Source organism: Pygocentrus nattereri, chromosome 19 (assembly GCF_015220715.1).
Source record: "Pygocentrus nattereri isolate fPygNat1 chromosome 19, fPygNat1.pri, whole genome shotgun sequence".
NCBI classification, from domain to species: Eukaryota; Metazoa; Chordata; class Actinopteri; order Characiformes; family Serrasalmidae; genus Pygocentrus; species Pygocentrus nattereri.
In genome coordinates, this window is record NC_051229.1 from 16,060,464 (window position 1) to 16,085,287 (window position 24,824).

A 24,824-nucleotide genomic window follows, 5' to 3' on the forward strand; every position below is an offset into this window, starting at 1 on the left:
TCTAGGCCTGAGCTCTTAGAGTTGTTGACATTGTCCTGTTGCTTTATGCAGTCTGCAATATGAACTACACTCCTCAGGGACAGAAAAACATGCAGCATAGCCAGGCATTTGTATGTTTTTTCATGAAAAAAAAAAAGTGTTTCATGCTGTCTGCAAAATCTGACCCTTAATGACATTTAGCTGTAGCACACTCTGAGTCATAAAGCAAACTCATAATGCTATGGGATTTCTATGACTAGACTCTGAACTAGAACGTCTCAGAGCTATGAGTGCCGTGTATTCCCCTGACAGAGTCGACTGAAGAAACAGAGTAAATGGAAGTTTTGTTTTTTTTTTTCAAACCACAGGTGAGGTTCTGTGTTTTTGGTAGTGATGCACCAATGTGGACTTTCTGAGATGACTATGATAGTTAACCCAACACCGATAACAACTTTTAAATACTTTTTTCTCAGTTAAGAGCATAATAATCTATAAAGAACCTGTAGTAATAAATAGTCATGCAGGACAGTCACTGTAAATATTTACATATTTAGCAGACATTTTTATGACGACTTACGATACTTGGTAAATGTAACAGTAAGAGCTTAGCATAAAGGCTAACATCATTGTAATGATGTTCTTGGCTAGACAGGGAATTAAACCATTTTCTGTGTGGGGGGAATTGATGTTATCTACATTGGTGTCCAGACAAAAATAGGGCACTATGTTATCATGTGTAGGACTGATAGTAATACTTTCATTTTCCTAGATATGGGTGAGTAAATTATAAGCTACCAATGAAACATGCGTCCCATAAATCTGACGGAAGTGACAGGTACAGTAGGGTTCACTTGGCAGCAGAAGGCATGCTCAAGTATCTGTAACCGTACCAAACTGCACTGCTCTGCCCAATGAAAAAACACCCTTAAAGGCCACTCTGTGCTTTTCCACAGTGAACGTAATGGATCTTGGTATAATGTGAGGCTGTAGATGATCTGAATCAAGACTATTGCTTTAGCAATGTGCCCCTGAGTTATGAACTTGGCAGTGTTTGTGTGTGTGTGTGTGTGTGTGTGTGTGTGTGTGTGTGTGTGTGTGTGTGTGTGTGTGTGTGTCTTACCAAGTAATTGAGATTCAGGCCTACTAGCAAACACTCCCATGGATTCAATTATTCTTCGGATGTGTTTACTTTTAAGAGAAAGTGTTAGCCCAGCCCTGAGGACAGCTCACACTAAACTGAGCTTTTTTAAAGACTAAGCTCAAATGCTTTTCATGTTTTTTTCCACATTTTCCCTCACCGCCATCTGTTCCTCCTGACTGAGTCTGATCTCAGATCTCCCTCTACTCATTAGACATGTTTTTAGCTGCATGTGGGGAGCATAATGATGTAGAGCACACCAGACGCATGGGTGGACACCACTCAGCATCTTATTATCACTGTATTGTATTAAACCCAGACCCAGACCACTGTTGTATGTGACATGGCTTTAAATTTACTGATAAAGGTGTCATCTAAGGTCTTAAAATAGCCAGATTAATATTATTTGTCACCTGAAGTTACTTGCCTAGCCACATTGTAGCTTATTTTACCTCATATCTTTTAACTCAAAAACAGCAAGTTTATGTATAATTACCTGATACCAAGACTGAAAAAATCATGATCAAAATGATGTTGAAAGTTTTATTTCATTAAAAGTGTTTGAGTAGAGTGTAAAATGCTGGTTATCAGTGCTTTTTTGCAATGCTTCCTTTGTGCTAGAGCTGCACTTTATAACATCTACTACCTGGTTCTTCAACAATGAGATGTTTGGCATCCACGACTATTAAAAAGAATCAACATTCAGTTTATTCTGCTGCTGCAGTCAACGGCAAAACTTCTTAACGGAACATTCCACTGACTGCTGCTATACACTGTCGCTACCACTGCCAGTGGCGATATAGTTGGTCACTGCTCCACTGAAAACAATGGAAAATTAGCTTTGCCATCAACCGCCTACTACCAACATGATGCAGCATTAGAAGGAAAGGAGAAAATACACAAAATCCTAATTTAATATTCTTTTTTTGTGCCTGTTTGGGTATTCAATCATTCAAAATAACAGTGCAGTACAGGTTGGACAAAATACTAGCATTGTGATTCTTTTGCTCTGTGTTGTGATTGCTGTGATTGTGCTGTACCTTACAGTGTATCACAGATGATTCAGTGAATCAATAATATGACATACACCTGTTGTAAAAAGCATTATATAAATAAAGCCTGGTCTGCATTACTTTGACCTAAGTCATTTATTTGTGTTGGATTACATGAACATCTTTATCAAAACCATAGGAAAACTGTTATTGATCAGGACACTGATAGCACACAGTAAGACACTTTGACTGGTTTGAGGGCTCATTTGCAGATTGCTGCCTTGTGTGATATTAGTATTGCAATGCCAATATCAAGATTAACAAACAACATATTGAGAATTGAATATACAGCAGTCTTATTGAGTAAAAGCCCTGTTTTATTTGAGTTTTGCAGAGCTGTGTCTGTGCTCAGGGTACTTCGGGCTGTGCTGTTTGCTCAGCACACTTTGAATCTCTCTCAGACAGACAGCTGAAGCAGTTGTGATTTTAGCTTCGTCTGTCTCGTGGTCATCATCCATGAGAGGCTGTCACTGCCTCTGCAGAGTAAACACACGCTCGCGTTCCTTAGTGTAGAGTGTTGTTCTGCTGCAGTGCTTACTGGGTACAGATTAACTTGTAATGTCAAACACACCACACATCTAATAGTTCTGAATTCTGTTTTCCATCACGCTACAGTGAACAACCGGCTTCTGCAATTCTTTCTGATATTCCAGAAAGCTGCTACAACTCTCTTACCAATAACCTTGTGTTTTACTGTGTGCTGTTTTGATGAATTAAGATTTTATGTAATCCAATGTTACATTATTGTTTCACCTGTGTGTTTTTAATGTATTAAAGGCATGTTGAGACTGCAATATACAGGAGGGCAATCACAGTATGTAATTTGGTCTGTATCGGGCAGTTGATGCAGGATGATGAGCTGGTCAGATGGGATGAGTGTAGTATTAAGTCTGTAATCTCTGGCTGGTGAATTGTTCTCTCTGGCTCTGATGGAGGCATGTTAGCTCTCAGTAAGCCATGTGTTTATGTGTTTTTTACTGTAGCTGTACAGAGGCTTCAGAGAGAAAAGTCAGACTAGCAGCTGAAGCAGCGCCCTATGAAGTATTAACAACAACAATAATAATAATAATAATACTTATCATTAGTAGTAGTAGGTGATTGGGGCTATTTTTTTATTTATAGGCATATTAATAAATTATGAAAAATAATAAAAATATGGGCAATGATGATAATAATTGTTTTTATTACATTGTTTATTTTTATGATTTATAATCAAATAATAAAACTAGTGTGTATGTATGTATTATCATTTTTAGTATTATTATTATTATTATTATTAGTAGTAGTAGTAGTAGTAGTATTGTTATTGATATTATTATTATTATTATTATTAGTAGTAGTAGTAGTAGTATTGTTATTGCTATTATTATTAGTAGTAGTGGTAGTAGTAGTAGTTGTAATAGGTGATTGGTGCTATTTTTATTTTAGTTATAGACATTTTAATTAATTGAATGTAAATAATGATTAATTACATAAATTTATGTTTTATTGTTTATTATTAGTAATAACAATCTAGTGATAATTAGTGATAATAGTAATAATAACATTCTAAATAATAACAATTGCAATTATTATTATTATTATTATTATTACTAATAAAATATCATTGTTATTAGTAATAGTAATATTTAATATTTTTTGGTTCATATGGAACCTTTATGAGAATCAAGGTCACTTTACAGAAGGCTTACATGATAAAATCTGCTTAACTGGTACAAAGCAAAGACACCTGCTTTAAATAAATATAAAACACTTATAAGGTCCACACACACACACACACACACACACACACACACACACACACACACACACACACACACAGACTCACAGTGGAAGCTATGAGAGTCATGCTGTGTGCTCCTCATGCTGAATTACAGTATTTATCATTTCTTTTGTGTCAGCACTTTCCTTCCACACTGCAAAGGGTTTTAGTTTGGAGTTAAAAAACATTATAGATTAATAGGAATTGTAGTTGTGTTACTTCCCGGCCGGGTGACCGGGCTCCTCTCTGTGTGGAGTTTGCATTGCAAGTTTGCATCCCCGTGTCTGCGTGGGTTTCCTCCGGGTTCTCCGGTTTCCTCCCACAGTCCAAAGACATGCAGTCAGGCCAATTGGACATGCTGAATTGCCCTTGGGTGTGAGTGTGTGAGTGACTGTCTGTGCCTGTCTGTCTGCCCTGCGATGGACTGGCGACCTGTCCAGGGTGTATCCTGCCTTCCGCCCGATGACTGCTGGGATAGGCTCCAACACCCCCCGCAACCCTGCCGGAGAAGCGGCTTAGAAAATGGATGGATGGATGGATAGTTGTTTTACAAAAGTGTGAGCTCTGTAGTGACCAGTTCTGTTTGTTTGTTTGTTTGTTTATTTCAGACACTGCTGCTAAGAAGGCATACATAACCGAGGTAAGTGTTAATGATAGGAGGATTTCTTTGTAGGCGTTACCTATAGTCTGAAGAGAACCACAGTATTTTTCATCTGCTGCACCAGAAAACTGTCAATTATAAACAGAAATCTCAAAACATACTTATAATGCAAGCCAGTGAGCAGCTATATGTAATAATACTATATATTAATACTACAGGAAAATAATATTGGATAAATTGTGTATCGATATTGCACATAGGTTTATACACAGACTATATGTGATCATGCATACATACCCACACACATATTAATATTTACATAAAAGGAAATATCTCCAGCCACAGGAAATGTTATGAAGCTTGTTTATTGTATATATCAATTTTGTATTTTCTCTCTCTCAGATGCCCTCCTCATCCTGCCACTCAGGTTCTGGCCCTGAGAAGAAAATCGGCCATAGGAGGGTGGACGCGTCAGGAGAGACCACCTACAAAAAAGTACAAACTTGCGGAGAATCATACCCATGACGCCCACCATCTCTATCTTTAGCTCTCTCTTCCTTCTCCTTCCTTTTCCCCCTCTCTCTTTCTTCTAGAAAAGCCTTCTAATGCCTTTCATGTATGTTTTTCACTACTGTTCAAGTTAGAGATGAAAGATGAGTCTTTTTTTATATCAAAACAAAATTTGATGAAATTACAATTTTGTAAAGCTGCAGTTCTTATTATAGCCTATATTGTCAACAACTTAGAGCAGTGGTTCTTAAACTGCGGCTTCTGACCGTACTGGGGGTCCCAAATGGTCATGGGGGGGGTTTGCAAGGGGAGGTGCTACAAAGACCTACCTTAGAAAACACAGATAAAATAACTTTAATGATTGCTTCTAAGCTATGCTGAATAGCTCCACCTGCAGGCCACAGAGAACAGGCTAAAGCCCCAGTCACAACAAACACGAATACAACCTGCCATTTAAAAAAGCCAATTTACTTGAGTGCAAAAGAACGCAAGAACATTAAAAATGAATTTGTTTCCAGTAGTGTTAAATCTCACTTAATGGCAAGTTCATCTAGTGAACTTTAACCCCACAAATTGAACCCCAGCAGCATCAGCCAATAGAAACAAAAGAGCAAGTGCAAGCTAAAGAATGCAGGCCGAGTCATCATTTAATTATTCTTCTGCTGTGTGGGAGAGGTCTGTGGGGGCAGGGGGAGAAAAAGGGGGTCATAAAATATTTTTAACCCTGAAAAAGAGCTTAAAAAGATTAAGAGCTCCTGACATAGAGCTTGTAAACTGCCTGTAGATGAGATATTTTTCAGAAAATAAACAGAATTTAAAAGGCCCATATCTATTTTGCTATTTTATATTTTTCTCCCTGTGGTCCACTTTTGACATCTGAATCGTTTCATTTATCAAAAACATAACTGTTGCATTTTTATACACCCATTTTCCAACCTTTTCTTTATCCTTATAGGCTGTTCTTGTCACTGCACATTTAAGACTGATATTTATAAAAAATATCTCTGTTTGCTGATAGTTAGCTAATGTTAGCAAGGTAAAGATAGTTACAGCATGACCAGTTATCATTAATGTTTGAAGCTGCTTTACAAATAAGAAATCCCACTTTGTAGAAATGCATTTATTTAAAAGCAAAAACCATTGAATTGAAAATATCATACTTCAGTTGATGGCACCTCCACTCTGTTAACTGTAACAGTCTGCAGCCACCGAGTGCAGACAGTATACAGCATTTAACAATTTGCAGAGACATTATAAAGGAGGAGGAGACCCTTCAATAAAAAGAGCTAATCAGCTTGCTGGTAAAGCATTAAGCAGGAAATTCCCTCACTAGGAAATAGTTGTAGCTAGACTGTCCTGAAAAAATACTGTTATTGTGTGTTATTTGATATTGTGTGTTATATATGTCTTATGTGTCTTATATGTCTCTCCCCATTCAATAAGAAAGCAGTGTGGTCTTGTATGAGTAACTGTGTGGGGACATTACCAGGATGGTCACTGAGTGGACAGACTTTCCAAAAAGAACCAAGAATGCATTTGCTTTGAGACACAGTGTATGAGTTTTTAATGCAGTGTTTGAAGACAGTAGAAGCTTGAACTTTCTGTCTGTATTTGACTTGCAGACGACCTCCTCTGCCCTAAAAGGTGCCATCCAGCTGGGCATTGGCTACACGGTAGGCAACCTGAGCTCCAAGCCTGAGAGAGATGTGCTCATGCAAGATTTCTACGTGGTGGAAAGCATCTTCTTTCCAAGGTAGGTGTGAGTGTGTGTGGGCAAGTGTTACTTACACACTCATGGACAGAACTGCAGTAGTTTGGAGTGATTTATATCAGTGATCTGAAGCTCTCTATCTCTCTCTCTCTCTCTCTCTCTCTCTCTCTCTATCTATCTGTCTCTCTGTGTTTCTTCTTTCTTTCTTCCCTGCGTCTTTCTCAGTGAGGGCAGTAATCTGACTCCAGCGCATCACTATCCAGACTTCAGGTTTAAAACCTACGCCCCTGTGGCATTCCGCTACTTCAGAGAGCTTTTTGGGATTCGACCTGATGACTACTTGGTAAGACACACACGCACACACACACGCACACACACACACACACACACACAAAACTTTTCTGTAAGTCTCTGACATCATAATTCGATTTGATTACGGTTATGAAAGAATGCAGTTTATCATGAAATCTAAATTATTAGAAATGATCATAAATGGAATTCCAACAATTCAGAAATAGGGATGCTGATATGCTGGGCTCCACTGGATCAGATCAAGATGTCCCTATTTAGAGATTTTTAAAAAAAATTTTTTACACTAAATATGTAAATGTGACTTAAAACTATTTACACATTAGTGGTATAATAATAAGCTTTGTTTGAAAAGAGCTGAAGTCTTTCATTTTGTTAGGACCTTTTTAGACTACATTTTACAAAACTTTGTAGCAAGCTGGGGTGTAACAATGCACAAAATACTAAATTTGATTCAATACAATTTTCTTTCAATGTGATAGAGCTTTCAGATTCAGTTACATTTTTTATATTACTGCTTTCAGAACAAAACCTTCTCCATTTTTGTCGCTTTTCAATTTTTGGCATAATTTGAAAATGCCTGTTGTACTTTATATTGTTTTCTAAATTTGATGATGAATGGACCAAAAGAAATGGCCCAAAATTACTTGGGAAAAAGTTTCGTTCCATTGACTTATATTAAAAGTAAAGTATGTTTTTTTTCCTTCTCCTGTAAAGTTACCGTTTTGGAGATACAAGGTTTTGTTCCAACGACAGTGATATATAGCACTAATTTTGTACTACAGTCATTGGCAAATAAATGTTCTCAAAAGATGAAAAGCAAAAGACCCTCAGAAGAGCCTGACGGATGTATTGGTGATACAGTTTTAAATTTTGATACAAAAATTCAAATTTTTGAGGCTTATTGAAAATGTTACAGGTTTAGTAGCAAAATAGCACAACTCATTGATAATTGTTCCACATTTTGTTTATGCATAGCAGATGTTTGGTTTATGTGTGTGTGTGAGTGTTGATGGAAGATGGCCACACTGCCCCACCATCTGGGCGGAGAGAGGGGGTCTGAGTCATTTCTTTGGCAAAGGTGTAGCGTCTATAGAGAAACAAACTCAGTGACTCAGCCTCAGTGTGTGTCTATGTGTGTATTAGTAATGCATCATTTTAAAATTCTGAACTCAGACCAAAAAGCATTATTATGCACTTTAGTTTTTAATATTTATTACTTTTGAGGATAAATATGGATGACAGTCACTCACATACAAGCAGACATGACAGCTTTGCTGTGAAAATAACTTTTTTTTAACTTTAACATAAAAACATTCTGTCACAGCCACAGGCTGCTTTCTACTTGGATGGAATATCATCTTATATCACAACATATCAGTTAAATCCATACATTACTTAATGTTACTGAAGAAAGTAAATGCATACTTTAACTGGGGAGCTTCCAAAACAGGCAAGCACTGAATTTTATGGCTACTTTAACAAAAGGTTAATGTTAATGCTTGTTTTTATCACTAAATGTAGTCAATCAGCCAAGATATGTTTGATGTTTGAATTTTGCTTCTGCAGTGTTGAACTGGAGCATGCTGACCATGTTACAAAGATTTTAGTCTTATTATGTAGTCCAGTTTGGCTTAAAACAGGGTTTTTAATGGCTGGAGATCATCTTGGCCAGAGACTTGGAATCCCAGATCAATTTAGCTAAAATCCCCATAGCCAGAGCAGCCATGTCAAAGGGTTATCACGAGTTAAAATTAGCCAAGTTAACTGCTAAGGTGTTAACCTAATATGTGTGTACAGTATAAACAGAAGATTGCAGTGAATTCACACATGCAGTATTTTAAGTGGCACATGCAGTAACTTAAGCTAGTGTAATATTTAAATCTTGCCTTAATATCAGTAGCAGAAATGCAGAGTTAATCTATTGACCAAGTATTGCAGGTCACCCTGTGAATTTAACATTATACTGATGAAGATATGATAACAATAGTAGATAATTCACTTGCATCCTCAGAAAATGTGTCTTTCACCAAGTTACAACTGAGTTCTCTTTGAATACCCTTTCAATGCACCCACATCAAATTCAGGTGCTTGTGCAACAAACTCTGAAAAATGGTCTTTCACACATTGCGTGCAATTCCACATTTCCACCAGAGAGGTCTCCAAATTCCCAAATCTGACATAGTTTAGCTTTAACAGTACATTTTGACATATAAATGAAATATTGTTGTTTGTTTGGAGATGTGTAATGTGGTGGTATGGTGAATAATGTGTGGTATTGTTACACAGTTACTGTTAGACAATTTATCATAGCTGTGGGCTGTTTTATTTTACATGGACATTAATTTGGTTGGATGTTTTAAGAAAAACATAAATTTAGATGCACAAAAACTCGAGTGGCCAAAGAAAAAGAGAAAAATCTCCTGGTCTATGAAATTTGTGACAGGTATAGTAGGTATAGGAGTATTTTTTTTCTCTTGGAATTGTAGTTGAATAGAAGTACATGTATTAATATGTATTAGTAAAGTACAAATCTTCCAAAAATAATACAGTAGAATACAGTAATAAAGTACAATTACTTAGCCCCTCCCCCTCATTATGAGAGAACTATAGGCCCACATACAGTTTAAGGAGGTGATTTGAGTGAAGATTTGGGTTTGTTTAACTCTTTAGTCATTGTAATATTGTAATATTAAGACAAAATATAAAAAATGCCTTTGATCTAAAAAGGTAAAGTAAAATTATAGTAAAATTGCTATCAATAACACCTCATATTTGAAACATGATTAAATCTTGAGCAAAGTAATTTCACACAAAATAACTATGTATTATATTCCCAAAGTGCTTGAAATATTGAATAATACAAACATATATATTGAATATTACAAACACATTCGCGTGTTATAAGCACTCCCTCTGGAGTGCTTATAATATTTACATCTAGATTATGTAAGTTATTTTTGTTTGATTCCTTAAGGTGTATGAACACACACACACAGTGTAGTGGTGACTGAGGTTAATTGAGGATGCAGCCTACGAACCTTCAGGTTCTGCAGAACTTGGGAGTGGGGTTGGGGTTGACTGACTCAGTAATTAGCTGATGGGTCAAGTCAAGTGTGTTAGAGCAGGATAAGCACAAAACTGTGCAGTAAGTGTGTAAAAATGTATGACAATGCATCAGTCTGAAGGTGGTATTTTAACGATTTCTGCTATATGCTAGAATTTATTTTAATCTATCATAATAATATTTAATAAAATATACATAACAAACAAATACCATTCTTGTGCTATTACAATTCTTATGTATTCTTTTAAATGTCTGTATCTAACTCCTGTGTAAAAAGTTTTTACCGTTTCTTCTTTTTAGTTCTGTACTAAATTGTACACATGATGTGCCACTTCAGACTTTTCAAACTGTCACTAAAGAAGTGTCATTGGACAGATCAGCACACTTGGGAGAGAACACTAACTGCAAATCCTGCCAGATGGCTATGGCATTGCCGCAGACCAAATTTGATGATTCGCGATGATACATTTGGATAGTTGTGCAACTTACGACCCCCCTGTTCAGTATATTTTTCAAAACTAATTTTTCAAATCATTATGAAATGTGAGATTTCTTGATGCACTGAATCATTTCTTAAATAATCACACTGATCATTGCTAAGTCAGAAATTTACTGGACAGTGCTATGGTCCTTCAGAACTGGGCCTGTCTGTTTTTTTCTTTTCCTCCAGGGCAATACTTACATTCTGCTTCAGAATCAATTGTGTTTTTCAGTAAACAGGAGCCAAGACCATTGTAGACAGGACAATGTTTATATTTATACAGGACAGTATATATTTATGTATTATTTATGTATTATATTCTCTCTACTGATAAATGTACAATTTAGACACATGAAATATGTGCTATGGCTTTATTTTTAATTTAGTTTTTTGTATATATGTATATACACATGTGGATTTTTCCAATCACCTCATTTTATATATTATTGAAATTGTGTATTAAATATCAGGAATAAATATACTAGGAATGTGGAAAAATGCCTCAATGGTGGGAATGAAAGTCATGTTTGACTTGAAAGTTATTGTCCTATCAGAACTGTTTGCTTCAATGATGCTTCCAGAGGTTCAGACAGCAAAGTGATTCAGTGAAGGTCAGCCCTCATTAAATGGGTCACTGCTCACTCCACTTTGTCCAGTGTCTCTGAACTGTGGGAGCTACAGTCATGTACAGCTGACAGAAGGCTGTCAAAATTGCTCTGCTGAGAGCTATTAAAGATTTAAATGTTTCCAGTGTATATGGCACTCAAAGCAAGCAAGACTCTCTCTTCAGAAATATGCGCACAACAGTACTTGATGGAAACACTGGTTAATTTGCTTTTTTTTTTGCCAACTTTTGGTGAAGTCCGCTTAACATTATCAAAACTTTTGAAAGGAAAACCACTATAGTGATGTATACAGGCCAAAAGGAGAAAGAGAAGTGAAGTCTGTGCATCACTGCCCATCAATAGTGTATAGCTGTGCAGGTGACACATAGTTTTCATCCTAAGAAACATTAACATTCTCTTTCCCTCTCTTTCTCTCTTTCTCTCTCTCTCTCTCTCTCTCTCTCTCACTCTCTCTCTCTCTTTCTCTTTCTCTTTCTCTTTGTCTCTCTCTCTCTCTCTCTATCTTTCTCTTTCTCGTGCTGTCTTTCCTTTTCCTCTCTCTCTCTCTCTCTCTCTCTCTCTCTCTCTCTCTCTCTCTCTCTCTCTCTGCAGTACTCCTTGTGTAATGAGCCGCTGATCGAGCTTTCCAATCCAGGGGCCAGTGGCTCCATCTTCTATGTCACCCGTGACGATGAGTTCATCATCAAAACCGTCCAGCACAAGGAGGCAGAGTTTCTGCAGAAGCTGCTTCCTGGATACTACATGGTCAGTCCACTACAATTTCTGGTTAAAACCTATGACACCGTAAGGCTTATTCTTTAATAGGCCTGTGCCCGGTCACGGTTACTGAGTTACTGTAGTAACAGCCCACAGTAATGTTAATTTATTAATAACAGTTCATTTGTTGATTTGTTTCTTTCTCACCATAGTGAGACACTATTATTCCCACATGTGACTATAACTGAAGTTTTAAACATGTTGGTTTACATGATCACTTTTACAGTTTTATTCTACCTAATACGTGAAATTGTTTTAGAATCATGGCTGTTGAGCTGCACCGGTTAAACACACTCTGGGTGGGCGAGGCAGTGGAAGCACTGCACCTGTATAAAAATCTGCCTATATTACAATGTACATTTTAGAACATTCTCATAACACAGCATTAGGTATCAGATACAAGACACCTTTGCTTCCTTTGAATTATGCTTCAACTCCAGCACTGTCACTTTGTTTGCTCTCGGGTCTGCTTTTAGGCTCTTGTGTCAGTTTTAGGAACAGTCAAAAAATTACCAGTAGAAAAAGTGTCACTATTATTTTTATTGCTATTATTTTTAGTATTGTTATTGCTGTGTGTAAATGCTTTGTGGAAATAAATTGAAAGGTGAAACAAAGAAAACCCCACCTCAAACACACCCCCAAACAGGTTTAACCATTTACCTTTATTTTCTACATGGTTACCCCAGTAGAATTTTGTGACTGGCACAGGCCTACTCTTTATTAATTGGACTGAAAACAATGCTGAGTTATTCTAAGTTTTAGACCTGCTGAAAGGTACTGACCATATAAGAAATATTCTAAATTATTGTTGTAGCTTTGTGATCCCAGTTTAAACATCTTTCCAACAATTCCGTAAAAAGTGCATCAGTCACAGCAGTTGTTGTAAATATGTGTAATCAGGACATTTGTGGGGTGGAACTCTTCCTGCTGTTTCAGGTGCTCAGACTGAAAGCACACTGACCTACTGTTAAAGCATCATTTCATCTTATGTGAGGGATTTACAGTTCAAGAACCACGCAGATTAAAGAAGTGTTCCGTGCAAAATCCATCATTTAATGCGTTTGCTGTGGGGTATTATTGCATGCTGTACGCTAATGTCGTAAGCCCCTTAATAGGCTACAGTCAGCTGTTTGTCTTCTGGTCTCGGCTCCTACGACAGTGGCCAGACTGTGTCTAATTAAGCAGGCGTAGAATGTTTTGAAGTGAATAGCGTGGAGTAGGCGGTTGTGCAAATGAGTCACCGTTAGAGTCTGCCTCAGAATTCAACAGACTCTTCCATCCTGGAATTTTCCAGCATGTCATTATGAGGGACTGTAATGTGTCCTTGGTACAGTGGTGCCTCTGATCCTGAGGGATGTAACAGGGCTGGTCAGCAGTGGGTGTGCAGTATGCAGGTGAGAGATAATAAAGGAAGAATAAACTAATGCTAAGCATTCATAAACCACGTGTAGACTGACCTCTGGGACACCATACAAAACATGCAATACATTGTTGTTCTCAGAACAAAATGCTATATATTTTGTTAATTTTTTTCATTTTTACATTATTTGAAAATATCAGTTGCTGTTTTCACTTTCTCAAAGTTTCATGACAGACCAATAGATACAACCAAAATGATGTAAAGTAAAATGCCAGCTAGCATCCATGTGAGATTTTTGTTTATGATTTATCTGAAGCTTATAACAAATTTTAACATATGTTAAACTTACATAAAATATTACTTTGTAATTCGCAGTTTTACAGTGACTCTTTCACTCAAGATCCCTGGCATTTAGCTTCCATCGACTGACTGAAATGTGTTTAGGCTACAGCTTACATTCACAAGCAGTGACTTATCTAGGATGTCCAGAAGGGCTTGGTTGGTCCTAGCCTTTGCAATTGTAAATCATAATTGTAAATTGTAAATAATTGTAAATTGAAATTTGGTTGTTTGTTTCCTCTGCCTCTTCTTAATCATGCTGGTAGTTAATCTAATGTGCAAGGCCTTCAGAAAGATGGAATATTATGAACATTAATCAGGCTTTTTCTCTACTCTTATTTTCTCTTCTTTTCTTCTTCTCTTCTCTTCCTTCAGAATCTGAATCAGAATCCACGGACGTTGCTGCCCAAGTTCTTTGGCCTGTATTGTATTCAGTCTGGGGGGAAGAATATTCGGATTCTGGTGATGAATAACATCTTGCCACGGGTTTTCCGTATGCATCTGAAGTTTGACCTGAAGGGCTCCACTTACAAGCGTCGGGCTTCTAAGAAAGAGCGGGAGAAGACCAAGCCCACCTTCAAAGACTTGGACTTCATGCAGGATGTGCCTGATGGACTACTGTTGGACACTGACACTTACAATGCATTAGTCAAGACACTGCAGAGAGATTGTCTGGTTAGTGTTTAGATATGCGTCCAGCTGAAAACCTGCAACATGTTTTTTTATCTATAGTTTGATGTTATTAAGGGCACTTTTGTTATTTTTGGCTTGCTAAATTGTGAAACTTGAGAACTTTTGAAGATCACTTTCTGCTCATAGAATTACATAATGAAATAAACAGGATGTGCACTTAGTACAAAAATGGCACAACATGTGAAATGCTAAGAAAAAACAGAAAGCTGTGATTAGTAAATGCTTTTTGACTCGTATTATTCTGAAAACTGACATTTGATGCTATAAAACCATAATATTTGATTACCTCAAAGAATTTTGTGCTTAAGCTGTTGGCTCATTTACTGACACAATTGTAAGCCTCAACCCATCTATGTTCATAAAGGCCTTGGCTTTTCCTGGAAGGTCCTTTTATACCCAAGCATGATTGCATCACCTATTGAAGATTGGTTTTTTGAACATTTCATGACATCTTACATAACCACTATCCCCACTTTTTTGGAAGGTGTTGCAAGCACCACTTTTAGAATTAATGTGTAGTAATAAAAACACAAAAATGCATAAAGAAAATCATTAAATTCCTGTATTGTTTTTCTTTTTTAATACAGGTCAAAGTGGATTTACAAATCACTGTTTAATTGGCATTTCACAATACTCTCAAATATTTTAAAATGTAGGTGTGCTTGTGTATCACTGTGCTGCAGATGTTTAAGACTGAAAAACAGTATGTTGTCTGAAGCTTATAATGAGGTATATGTATTTGTGTGTACAGGTGTTAGAAAGCTTTAAGATCATGGACTACAGCTTGCTGCTGGGCGTGCATAACCTGGACCAGGCTGTGCGTGAGCAGCAGATGGAGGGCTGTCAGAGTAGCGGTGACGAGAAGAGGCCTGCAGCTCAGAGAGCGCTCTACTCCACAGCTATGGAGTCCATCCAGGGAGGAGCAGCCTGCGGAGACTCCATCGACACGGAAGACACGTGAGTGCCCACATGTTTGATTGCTTTTATCAGGGAGCTCATACATACTTCATTAAGATATACCATTAATTACATGCAAGTATGTATCTATTTGTAATAATAATATGTCCTTTGTGTGCAAAAGTCAGAGACCGCCCTTCACATATTTAATTTCCAGTCAAAATGGGAGAAGTACAAGCCGCTCATTTTTAGGTGATATTTCTGAGGAGATTGGATATAAGATAATCCACTTAGATAAAGATTAACAAAGGAAAATGAATTCCTGACAACCATGCTAAACCAAAACTGTCACCATCAGATAAACAGCACTGAAAAATCCGTAGCTCTTTCTGTCCCTCTACTATGGGTCTGAAAGGATGTGTGGCTGTCATTAAGCCATCAGTGATAAAAAAAAAGAAAAATTGCTAATCAGACAGCTAACAGTTTACATATACCTCATTATTTTATATTGTATTTAGTTTTGAGGCTTCTCTGTAATTTTCTGTTCAATATGTTTTCCAGAATATTTTCCAGATATTTTCCAGAATGACTTGTACTCAGTGGCTGTTTTGACTGGAAATGAAATAAATGAAGGGTGGTCTCTGACTCTTGCACAATACTGTTTGTATAGAGGGGAACCCTCAGGGCCTTTTAGGCCTTCATAGATGATTTTTGGGTACAAAAAAATGCATAGTCATATTTCTTACCTAATTTACATTTAATAGGAAACAAAGGGGTTAAATTATTAAAATTCTCAGCAAAAAATCTGGAGGTTAAATGCTGTGACAGTTAGATTAGGATGCCTAAATGTGCTAGGATGTAATGGCTGCATCATTTAAGCTGGGATGCAAAATTCTAATAAGAAGCTAACTCTGACCTCGTCAGAAAGTGTTCATACAAATTGCTGTTAGCCTCGTGCTAAAAACTACCTGAATCCTATAGGGATGCTAGCAGAAGTCAGCATCACTGTTGAAGTGTCTTTTGTTTTGACATTATTGCCCAAATTGAAGGCCTTGGTCTGTCACAGTTCACCACTCGGTATATTGATTTAATAAACTGTAAAAAGTAGTCTGTAAATTTGGTAGTTGTAATGTCACTTTATATAACGGATGACCCATCTCTCCCGCTCTCTCTCTCTCTCCTTCCCTCCCTCTCTCTCTCTCTCTCTCTCTCTCTCTCTCTCTCTCTCTCTTTCTCTCTCACTCTCTCGATAGAATGGGGGGAATCCCTGCAGTCAGTGGGAAAGGAGAGAGACTTTTGCTCTTTATCGGCATCATAGATATCCTGCAGTCCTACAGGTACAGCATATATAGCATATGTACACATATACTGTATGTCGTATATAAAACTTCAGTAATGAATCTAGTCGTCCAAAGGTTAAAATGCAGTCTTATACTATACAATACCTTAATTAATAAGCCTGCACTCTCTGTCAGTCCACTGCTTTCCAGATTGTGTTTATATCCATCATACCACCTTGTATGCCATGTTAGCCAAGCTGCAGGTTTTTTCTCTGTGCTTATATGACCTGATCTAGCATGAGTGGGCTTGGCATTCGTAAGCTGCCCTGTGGTGTTTGGTGTTATGTCATGTGTAAGAGGCACTCTTACATAATCTCCATGAAAGAAAGCTTTAAGTGAGAGAGCACGCCACCCCATCCTGACTCTGCATTTCTGCATGGCTTTGTAGACTGCAGCTCAGTAAGCTAGTGTCGATTTCTCTTGCAGACTCATTAAGAAGCTGGAGCACACATGGAAGGCTCTGGTCCATGATGCTGTAAGTGTGAAAAGAAAAAAGAAAAAACATTTAGAGGCCAAAACATCCACCCTGTACCTCACTTCTGTCTTCCCTCTAATACCGTGCTTGGTCTAATTTAAGTGTCTAGCTTCAATATATATATCTACAGACAATTTTGAGCAATAATTATTTGTTGCTGCTTTTCTTTATATAATGCATAGCAAACCAATGCTGCCAATGATAGTAAACACAAAATAATAGTAGTTTATGTAGTTTCTTGCACTGTGTACTTTAAAATGTGATATAGATTTCTAGCTGGTCATGTGATCAGCTGCATTGTCAGTGACTGACTAATATTCTTACATTTATTACTGTGATATACAGTGCAGCAAACAGTGTAAACTGCAATACAGTGTAGAGCTCTGTAATCCTCTACAATACAGTACAGTGCAGTAGTTACTGTATACTAGATGTCACTGGGTTGGAATCATTGACCGCTTCCTAACAGTGTCCTGTCAGGTGGTGAATTATTGAAAGCAGAGCACCATCTGTATGGCATTGTGCCCTGCGGAGTAATCCCACTCTCTGGCCTCATGCATGTTTGAATGAGTGTGAGAAGAGGGAATGTATGGGTAATGTGGAGCTGCAGAGGTTGATCGGGACTTTAGAGTGGACTTTAGATACGGATCTACTAGCTCTGGTTTCCCTCCAAAGCCTGAAGGCCTGGAGATACCATCACAATGTGGCCTTATTAGGGATGGAGTGAGCCTTTCTTTCCATTGCACTGTAACCTCAGGCCGATTATGGTCAGCAAAGTTAGCAGAGTACAGTGAACAAGACAAGACATGATGACAAATACAGTTCCATGATAACAAAACAAGAATATGACAAAAATTGACTGTGCTCAGTCTCACCATTATATATCTTCTCTTTTTATCTGTTCTCTTCTCTACTTATGTCCTCTCTTCTCTAGGACACAGTATCGGTTCACAGGCCAAACTTCTATGCTGATAGATTCTTGAAGTTCATGAGTTCCACAGTGTTCAAGAAGAGCTCTTGTAAGAATTCACACCATTTCATACACTGCTAGTCCTTATTCTGTGCAGGTACAAATGTTAGAATAAACAGTGGAATAGTTTCTAGGATTAGGATTCACTCCCTAGTTAATACCATCCATAATTTGGGGTGGGAATATCTAGGTGCTTATGTTTTGACTGGATTTCTTTTCAGGGTGCCAAGAAAGTATTCTAAAATGATTCTCACTGTATCTCCATTTTCTTTTATATATCTTACATTATCATTTTCTCCTTGTATTTGACAAGAACATATGCTTTAATGATTTACTGAACATTAACTAATTTACTTAAAATCAGAATAATCATTTCATCAAAGTGACACTAAATACTTAATAAGTTTCTCCCCTGCTGGAGACACTTCAGACTGCTACATGTGCTGTACACCAGTAAATGAGTTCCAAAGTCATGCGCACGTGCTTTCCATGTAAAACAACTCTGTGTTTTACATCATTACTGTTTCATTGCTCTAAAATCCAGCTACAGACCCCTTTGGGAAGCCATGAAGTATAACAGTTACCTAATTTTACAACTCATCTGAAACAGAGTTTTCCTGATGGAATTGAAAGAATGTTGCCTGGTATATTTTCTAACTTTGTATGTTGTAGTTTTGCAGTTAATTATTCTGCAAATATTTAAACTTGAAAGCCTAATTCTAAATAGAACTGCATTAACCTGTTAGTGTCTGCTTGTTATACACAGCCAGATTTTTATGTATCTGCATGCATTACTAAGATCCTGCATGTTATTTCCTCCTCCAAGTCATTTCTAAGAAATTAAATTAGTTCTAAACAAGTAAAGAGAGGTTGGAAAGTGCTCATATTAAAATGAATTCTGACACACAAATGTAAATGTGGATGTGGAAAATGCTAGAAAAACAAAGCGTATAGCCCCATTTACATTTTAAAATGTAATGTTTCTCCTTATAGATTCGGAGCTAGTTTAGTTCCTCTGACGTTGTTTCTCTCTCTCTCCAGCTCTGAAGTCCTCTCCCTCTAAGAAAGGCCGTGCACCCCTGACCGTGCCCAAACACACCGGACCTGGGGCAGCGTGGTCAGCCAGCCAGCTGCCCTCAGAGAGAGATCAAAATATCTATGACCTAAGAGGAGCGCGCAGCTTCCCAGTGCTGGAGAACGATGGTCAGTGTGTCTTTCAGCCTCCTGTGCATGAGAGAATGCTATAACAGCACTGTTTTTCACGTTTAACAGCAGTGACGTCTTAAATAAATCAGTAAATTAAGCCTGACTTCTGATGGCTTATGTATTGATGTAGTGGTTATGGAGCTAAATGATGAAATATATTTGATTTAATTTTTTTGTTGTCAGGAAGATGCTTAGGTATTTTTACACTATTATGGCAGTTTCTAGATCACTTTTTGTAAACTATAACTGCTGTAAACTATAAATTTAACAAGTCGATGGTAATTTCTTCATTTTTGTATGACAGTGCTTCCTCAGTGCAGTCATGTTTTATATAGCAACACTAATACTATGTGTCCACTCTCACATTTATTTCTCTTTCTTTCTCTCTTCTCTCTCTCTCTCTCTCTCTATATATATATATATATATATATATATGTCTGTGTGTGTGTGTGTGTGTGTGTATACATGTATATTTCTTTCTGTCTGTCTTTCTCTCTCAGGCCTGCAGCCCTGCACCCCTCCATCATTTGAGGAGGCCACCACAGCGTCCATTGCAACGACGTTGTCATCCAACACGTCCATATCCATCCCTGAGCGATCCCCTTCTGACACCTCCGAACATCCCAGATACAGGTATTCTCACATTATTTGTTGTTCCACCTTAATGTGATAGCGTGGTAAAAAAAACAAAGTTACACCCCCCCCCAAAAAAATGTAGTCAATCAGCAAGAACATGTTTGGCTTCTAAAATCCGCTTCTTTAGTTTTACACTGACACTAATGTAGCTAAGTAATGGTACACATATCTGAAAAACACCTGCAGCAGCTCACTTGAGCCTAAATTTTACTGAAGCCTAGTATTACTGCAGAATATTCATCATAAACAATAAAGCTTACATTATAATTACAATATAATTACCATCTAGGCTAGCTTCTAATATTACTTATCAATTATAACATGCCAGTGTGCCATTATTTTGTTTACCAACCAAACCAACACTGGGAACCATCTGTATGTAAGATTTTTAGCAATTTGCAAGCACATCTCAGGATGCATCATCTAACTCAATATGACAAACTGCCTTATCTGAAGCAGAGAAGAGGGTCCGTCAAATCAACTAACTGGCTAAATCTACACACTGGCACCCTTCTTTTAGTGAAGCTAGTACATTTTACTCTAAATGAAAAAACATTCATTTGCATAATATCAGCTCTTTAATCTATACGTTATGTTTTCTCAATATTCAGTAATATCAATAATCAATCCAAGTCTACTACCAAATCATTAGCAAAGAAAAATTGCTCCCCAGCTGCAATTTAGGCAGAGTATTGATAGATCTGTTAATTAGCAGTGTTCACTGTTTAAGTACACCCTGCAGCTGAAGTATTTGCCATAGATAATATGAGAATTTTCATTCCAACCATGATTATTCACTTGCAGGCAATGTTGTACACCTGCCTGCTTGGCTCCTACCCTGTTGATGCAGTAGTTTCTTAAGCCAGCTTTCCTGGTTTAAAGACTAGAAAAACATGCTTCTGATGATGTATTTTGAAAGTGGAGTGCAAGTGCTTTGTTTTTATTTTCCTTTTGATATTTTCATCAATATGACATCAATATCCTTCCTTGACCTTTTTGATGAACAACAAAATATCCAAATAGTGACAATAGTGTTCATATTATTCTTTTGTTACTGTCATTTAAATCTTTTGACAGTTTTACACTACCAATGCAGTTTATAGCTCCATTTATGTGAAATATTGGCGTTGGGCTACTAATGACCTGAGGTATTCCAGAAACTTCCATACCTTTAAGGGCTAAACAGCAGGAAGAAATTTTCCACTCACTCTCTTTTTGTCTCCTATCGTCTTTCATCAGGAGACAAACCTCAAGTTTAAAAGACAGTGATGGGAGGTGAGTCGATTTTCAAAGATAGAGCTGAGAGCTGAACACTTTTCTGAAGGAGTTAAATTGAAACTGTCCTACTGTTCCTTCAAATACTAATTAGAAATCTGTCTATTTGTATTTGTGTCTGGTGGTCATTCAGGGTGGTTGATGTCCATGAGGAAGACCAGCAGACTATCACTGTGCAGGTGGAGGTGAAGAGAGAGAGGGAAGAGGAAGACGTGGAGAGAGAGAGAGTGATAGAGGAGATGATGGTGCAGAAAGAACCTGCACTCTCCCCTGTTCCACTTCCTACACAGAGAAGGTAAGCTCATACAAACTACATCTCTCATAATGCACTGCCACCTCTATCAATTTGGACTGCTCAATACATATATCGAATTGAATACATATTTGGATAACCAGTGGTTTATTATAATTATCACAACAAATTTGCTGCTTCACATGAAATTCTGACCCATCTGATGGTTTCAAATTCCTGTTTTTTCCCAAGCACCAACGGGACAAACGAGGCTAATGTAGTGAATAATGCATCACCAATTAGCAGTGTGTTAACTGAATGCCTAAATCATCACGCTTGCCTCAAACCATATTAGGTTGCTAAGTATATCAGATAGACTTGCTTTATGTAGTTTCTGACATTCTTTCACCTGCCAAAATTCAGGCTTCATCATGGTTGCTACCACTGTTTTTAGCTATGCTAAGTACTTTTGTCCATCTCTACATGTAATAGTATGCTACACAGTGACAGTAAACATGTAAGCTGCTAAGTTAAGGCTAATGCTTTAACAGAGTTGAAAAAAAATTGCCTGTTATACATTAACAACGGTGATATTCTAAGCGATTAAAATTAAGCCATCTCCCCAGTGTTTGTACTGTAGGATCAGGCTTCTCTAAGCACTAGCATATGGTCCTGAGGGCTTTACTGCAGACTCCAGTGCCGAAAGCTCGATCTGCCATCTGCCTGCATTGTCTTCCCAAAGTCACCTCACCTGCTGTTAATACACTGGCCTGGGAGAAGTGTGCACTTTAATTTGCCTGTGTGCTTAATAGATGCATTGTGTTGCTGTGATTCAGTTCTGGCTTACTGACCGTTATCCTTTGGAAATGGGTGACCAGTACTGCTTTTTACTCAGCATTTGTAAGAAAACAAGTTTATAAACGCATTAAATCTTAAGTAGTTTTTAATGTGCAGTCTGCAATCATAGAAGTGATTGTTCAATAATTTGTAACATTAATAGTAATTGTTCAATGTGTGTAGAGTCAGATTTTGTGGAACAAAAAAAATTACATTTATATCTTTGGTTGACTTCTGAAGATGTCAAAAAATGTCCAAAGTTTTGAACCTGTCAATATAGAATGCATATTGAATTTTAGTGGAATTCACTGTATAACTAATATATTTAATAACATTATTGGGTTATTACGTTTATTGAGACACCCTGGCCAAAATGAAACTGCTGTAACTATGTCTACTTGTATCTTATAATGGTGCAACAGTAGTCTTGAGAGAGTGATTTTCCAGTTTAAAGACAAAATGATGTATCTTGTGTGGGGTTCATGTTTTTGTTACTCAGTGGTCTGGTAGACACACCGCATTATTGTTTTTTTTTTAATCAATAAACCAATAACAATTAATGTAAAAATACCAGATGTGTAAAATATCACAAGCAGACAGCGTAGGGTTCTGGTTGAGCAGCTGTAGCCAATCAGCAGCCTGTCCATGTTGTCCACCCTCACACATGTGCACACATATACTAAACATATGCACACACAGACACTGCTGGGTATTGTAGTGACAAAATATTGAGTGGAAACAGGAAAAGTAAAGTCACGATTTCTGTCAAGCTGGCAAGGATAAGGAATATAATGCTACACTCGAGAATAAAAAAACTTCATAACTGCCCCTTTAAGTAATATAGCAAACTCACATTAATAATTCAAGACTTGTCTTTCTAGACGTATTCTAGACTTATCTTTGTGTCGCAGTGAACCAGTGGAAGCTGTGGCTGAAATCCGCGAGACCGAGATCCTGGATGATGTTGTTCCAGAGACGCCGCCCCCTAGGCAGACAGCAGCTGTTCTGCGGTCTTCATCACCACCAGCAGCCGTCCCTCTGGAGGCAGTTGCTGTGGAAACAAGCCCCAAGACCACAGCGGTGGTCCCCAGGCCAGGAGCTCCAGAAGCGGAAGCCTCCTCTCCTGCACCCCCCAGCTCCAGACCCAGCGGGGGTCAGACAGAGCCCGGAAGGCCACTCTCACAGTCCTTCAGCCAGGGCTCTCTGGAGGAGGAGGTTGTGCCAACCACCGATATCTACTTTGTAAGTCCAGTTTAAAGTGTGCAACATTGGTGTAAAGTTTGGGTGCTGAAACTTTGTGGCAGCTGTTAAAGATAGCCAACCATAGTGGCTAACCATAGTTTAAGCAAGAGTTCAGTGATAAACCAGATTTTCACAAACACAGTTTTCACCCAAATGTAGTCGATCAGCCAAGACATGTTTAGAGGCTGAAGTTGCTTTTGTAGTTTTAAACTGCAGCTCCATTCTAGAGAATTATTGTTCAGTCAAAGTGTCAGAGTCAAAGTGGTGGTGAAAGGAACCAGACGTCTAAAGTGTTTAATACCTTTAAAAGTTGCCAAACAGAAAACCTTTACATATAAAATGTATATTTTACCTGATGCCCCAGACACTGTTTTATGGTAGTTTTGAGACAATGTAGTGACCTAAGGTATATTTCTTTAAATACAGTAACGACAGTGAGGTACATGCAGGGTGGTGTAAGGCAAAATAGCGTCCAAAGAAGACTTTCTTTTGGATCTGCCACTATTTTTTCATTATTATCATTGCTAATGATGTAAACATGTAGTTTCACTGGTGGTTTTAGAAAGTAAATAAAAGTACTGTATTCACACTGTAGACACTGTAAAGAAATCTGAGTTGGTAAGTTTCTCTGTGATATACCACGTCACATCAGACCACTCTGAATTACTTGGGATACATCACAATATCTGATTTATGCAGAAATGCTTGTGACTTTAACAACTTGATACAGTGTGTAATGATTTAGCTATGCAGTTTGTACGATGCCAATTGGTAGACTTCCAATTTAGCCTTGTATCTCCATTACAAAACTAAAGAAGCAACCAAACATCATTGCTGATCGACTGCATTTGAGGAAAGAAGACCATGTTTGTTTTGTTTTTTTGCTGATCTACTGCTTTAACAGTGAGGCTTTATGGAGAGAGGAAAGAATAATACTGAGTTTGCGTGTTCCACAGCAAAGCAGTCTGGATGATGTAGTCGAACTGTAAAGGTAAAGCAGTGTGGGTGTGTGAGTGTGTGTGTGCATGCGTTGTTCCTCTCTAGATTAAAGGAGTGAGAGTCTGGCATGGCAGCCCTCTCTCTCTGACTTCACAGCTTCAGCTGAGTGACTCACTACAGTGTCTGATTCAGTTGCGTCCTTCTGTCCGTCTGTCTCTCCGTCTCTGTTTGTGTCTATTTGCCCTTCCTGAGTGGACAGTAGGGCCTCTGCCAGGCTACAAAATCTGCCAGCTCTGATGTTTGGGACACACTTGCTTACACAACTCACCACAAAATACTAGACTGACATTTATATATGCACTGCTTTCAATGAATACACTCTTGGGCCGAA

At 37.8% G+C, this 24,824-nt stretch overlaps 1 protein-coding gene across 4 annotated transcripts in view; it reads left to right on the forward strand.

Annotated features, from left to right (window-relative positions):
• pip5k1cb (phosphatidylinositol-4-phosphate 5-kinase, type I, gamma b) overlaps positions 1-24,824 on the forward strand; it is a 72,702-nt gene that overhangs the window by 35,848 nt on the left and 12,030 nt on the right. For all 4 annotated transcript variants that reach the window (XM_017697134.2, XM_017697135.2, XM_017697138.2 and 1 more), the window contains exons 2-16: positions 4,540-4,571; positions 4,935-5,027; positions 6,665-6,795; positions 6,979-7,096; positions 11,828-11,980; positions 14,067-14,366; positions 15,136-15,341; positions 16,535-16,618; positions 17,048-17,096; positions 18,031-18,115; positions 19,108-19,269; positions 19,773-19,905; positions 21,148-21,183; positions 21,317-21,478; positions 23,164-23,494. In XM_017697134.2, coding sequence (XP_017552623.1) covers positions 4,540-4,571; positions 4,935-5,027; positions 6,665-6,795; positions 6,979-7,096; positions 11,828-11,980; positions 14,067-14,366; positions 15,136-15,341; positions 16,535-16,618; positions 17,048-17,096; positions 18,031-18,115; positions 19,108-19,269; positions 19,773-19,905; positions 21,148-21,183; positions 21,317-21,478; positions 23,164-23,494 — 2,075 coding nt within the window. The remainder of the gene's footprint in view (positions 1-4,539; positions 4,572-4,934; positions 5,028-6,664; positions 6,796-6,978; positions 7,097-11,827; positions 11,981-14,066; positions 14,367-15,135; positions 15,342-16,534; positions 16,619-17,047; positions 17,097-18,030; positions 18,116-19,107; positions 19,270-19,772; positions 19,906-21,147; positions 21,184-21,316; positions 21,479-23,163; positions 23,495-24,824) is intronic.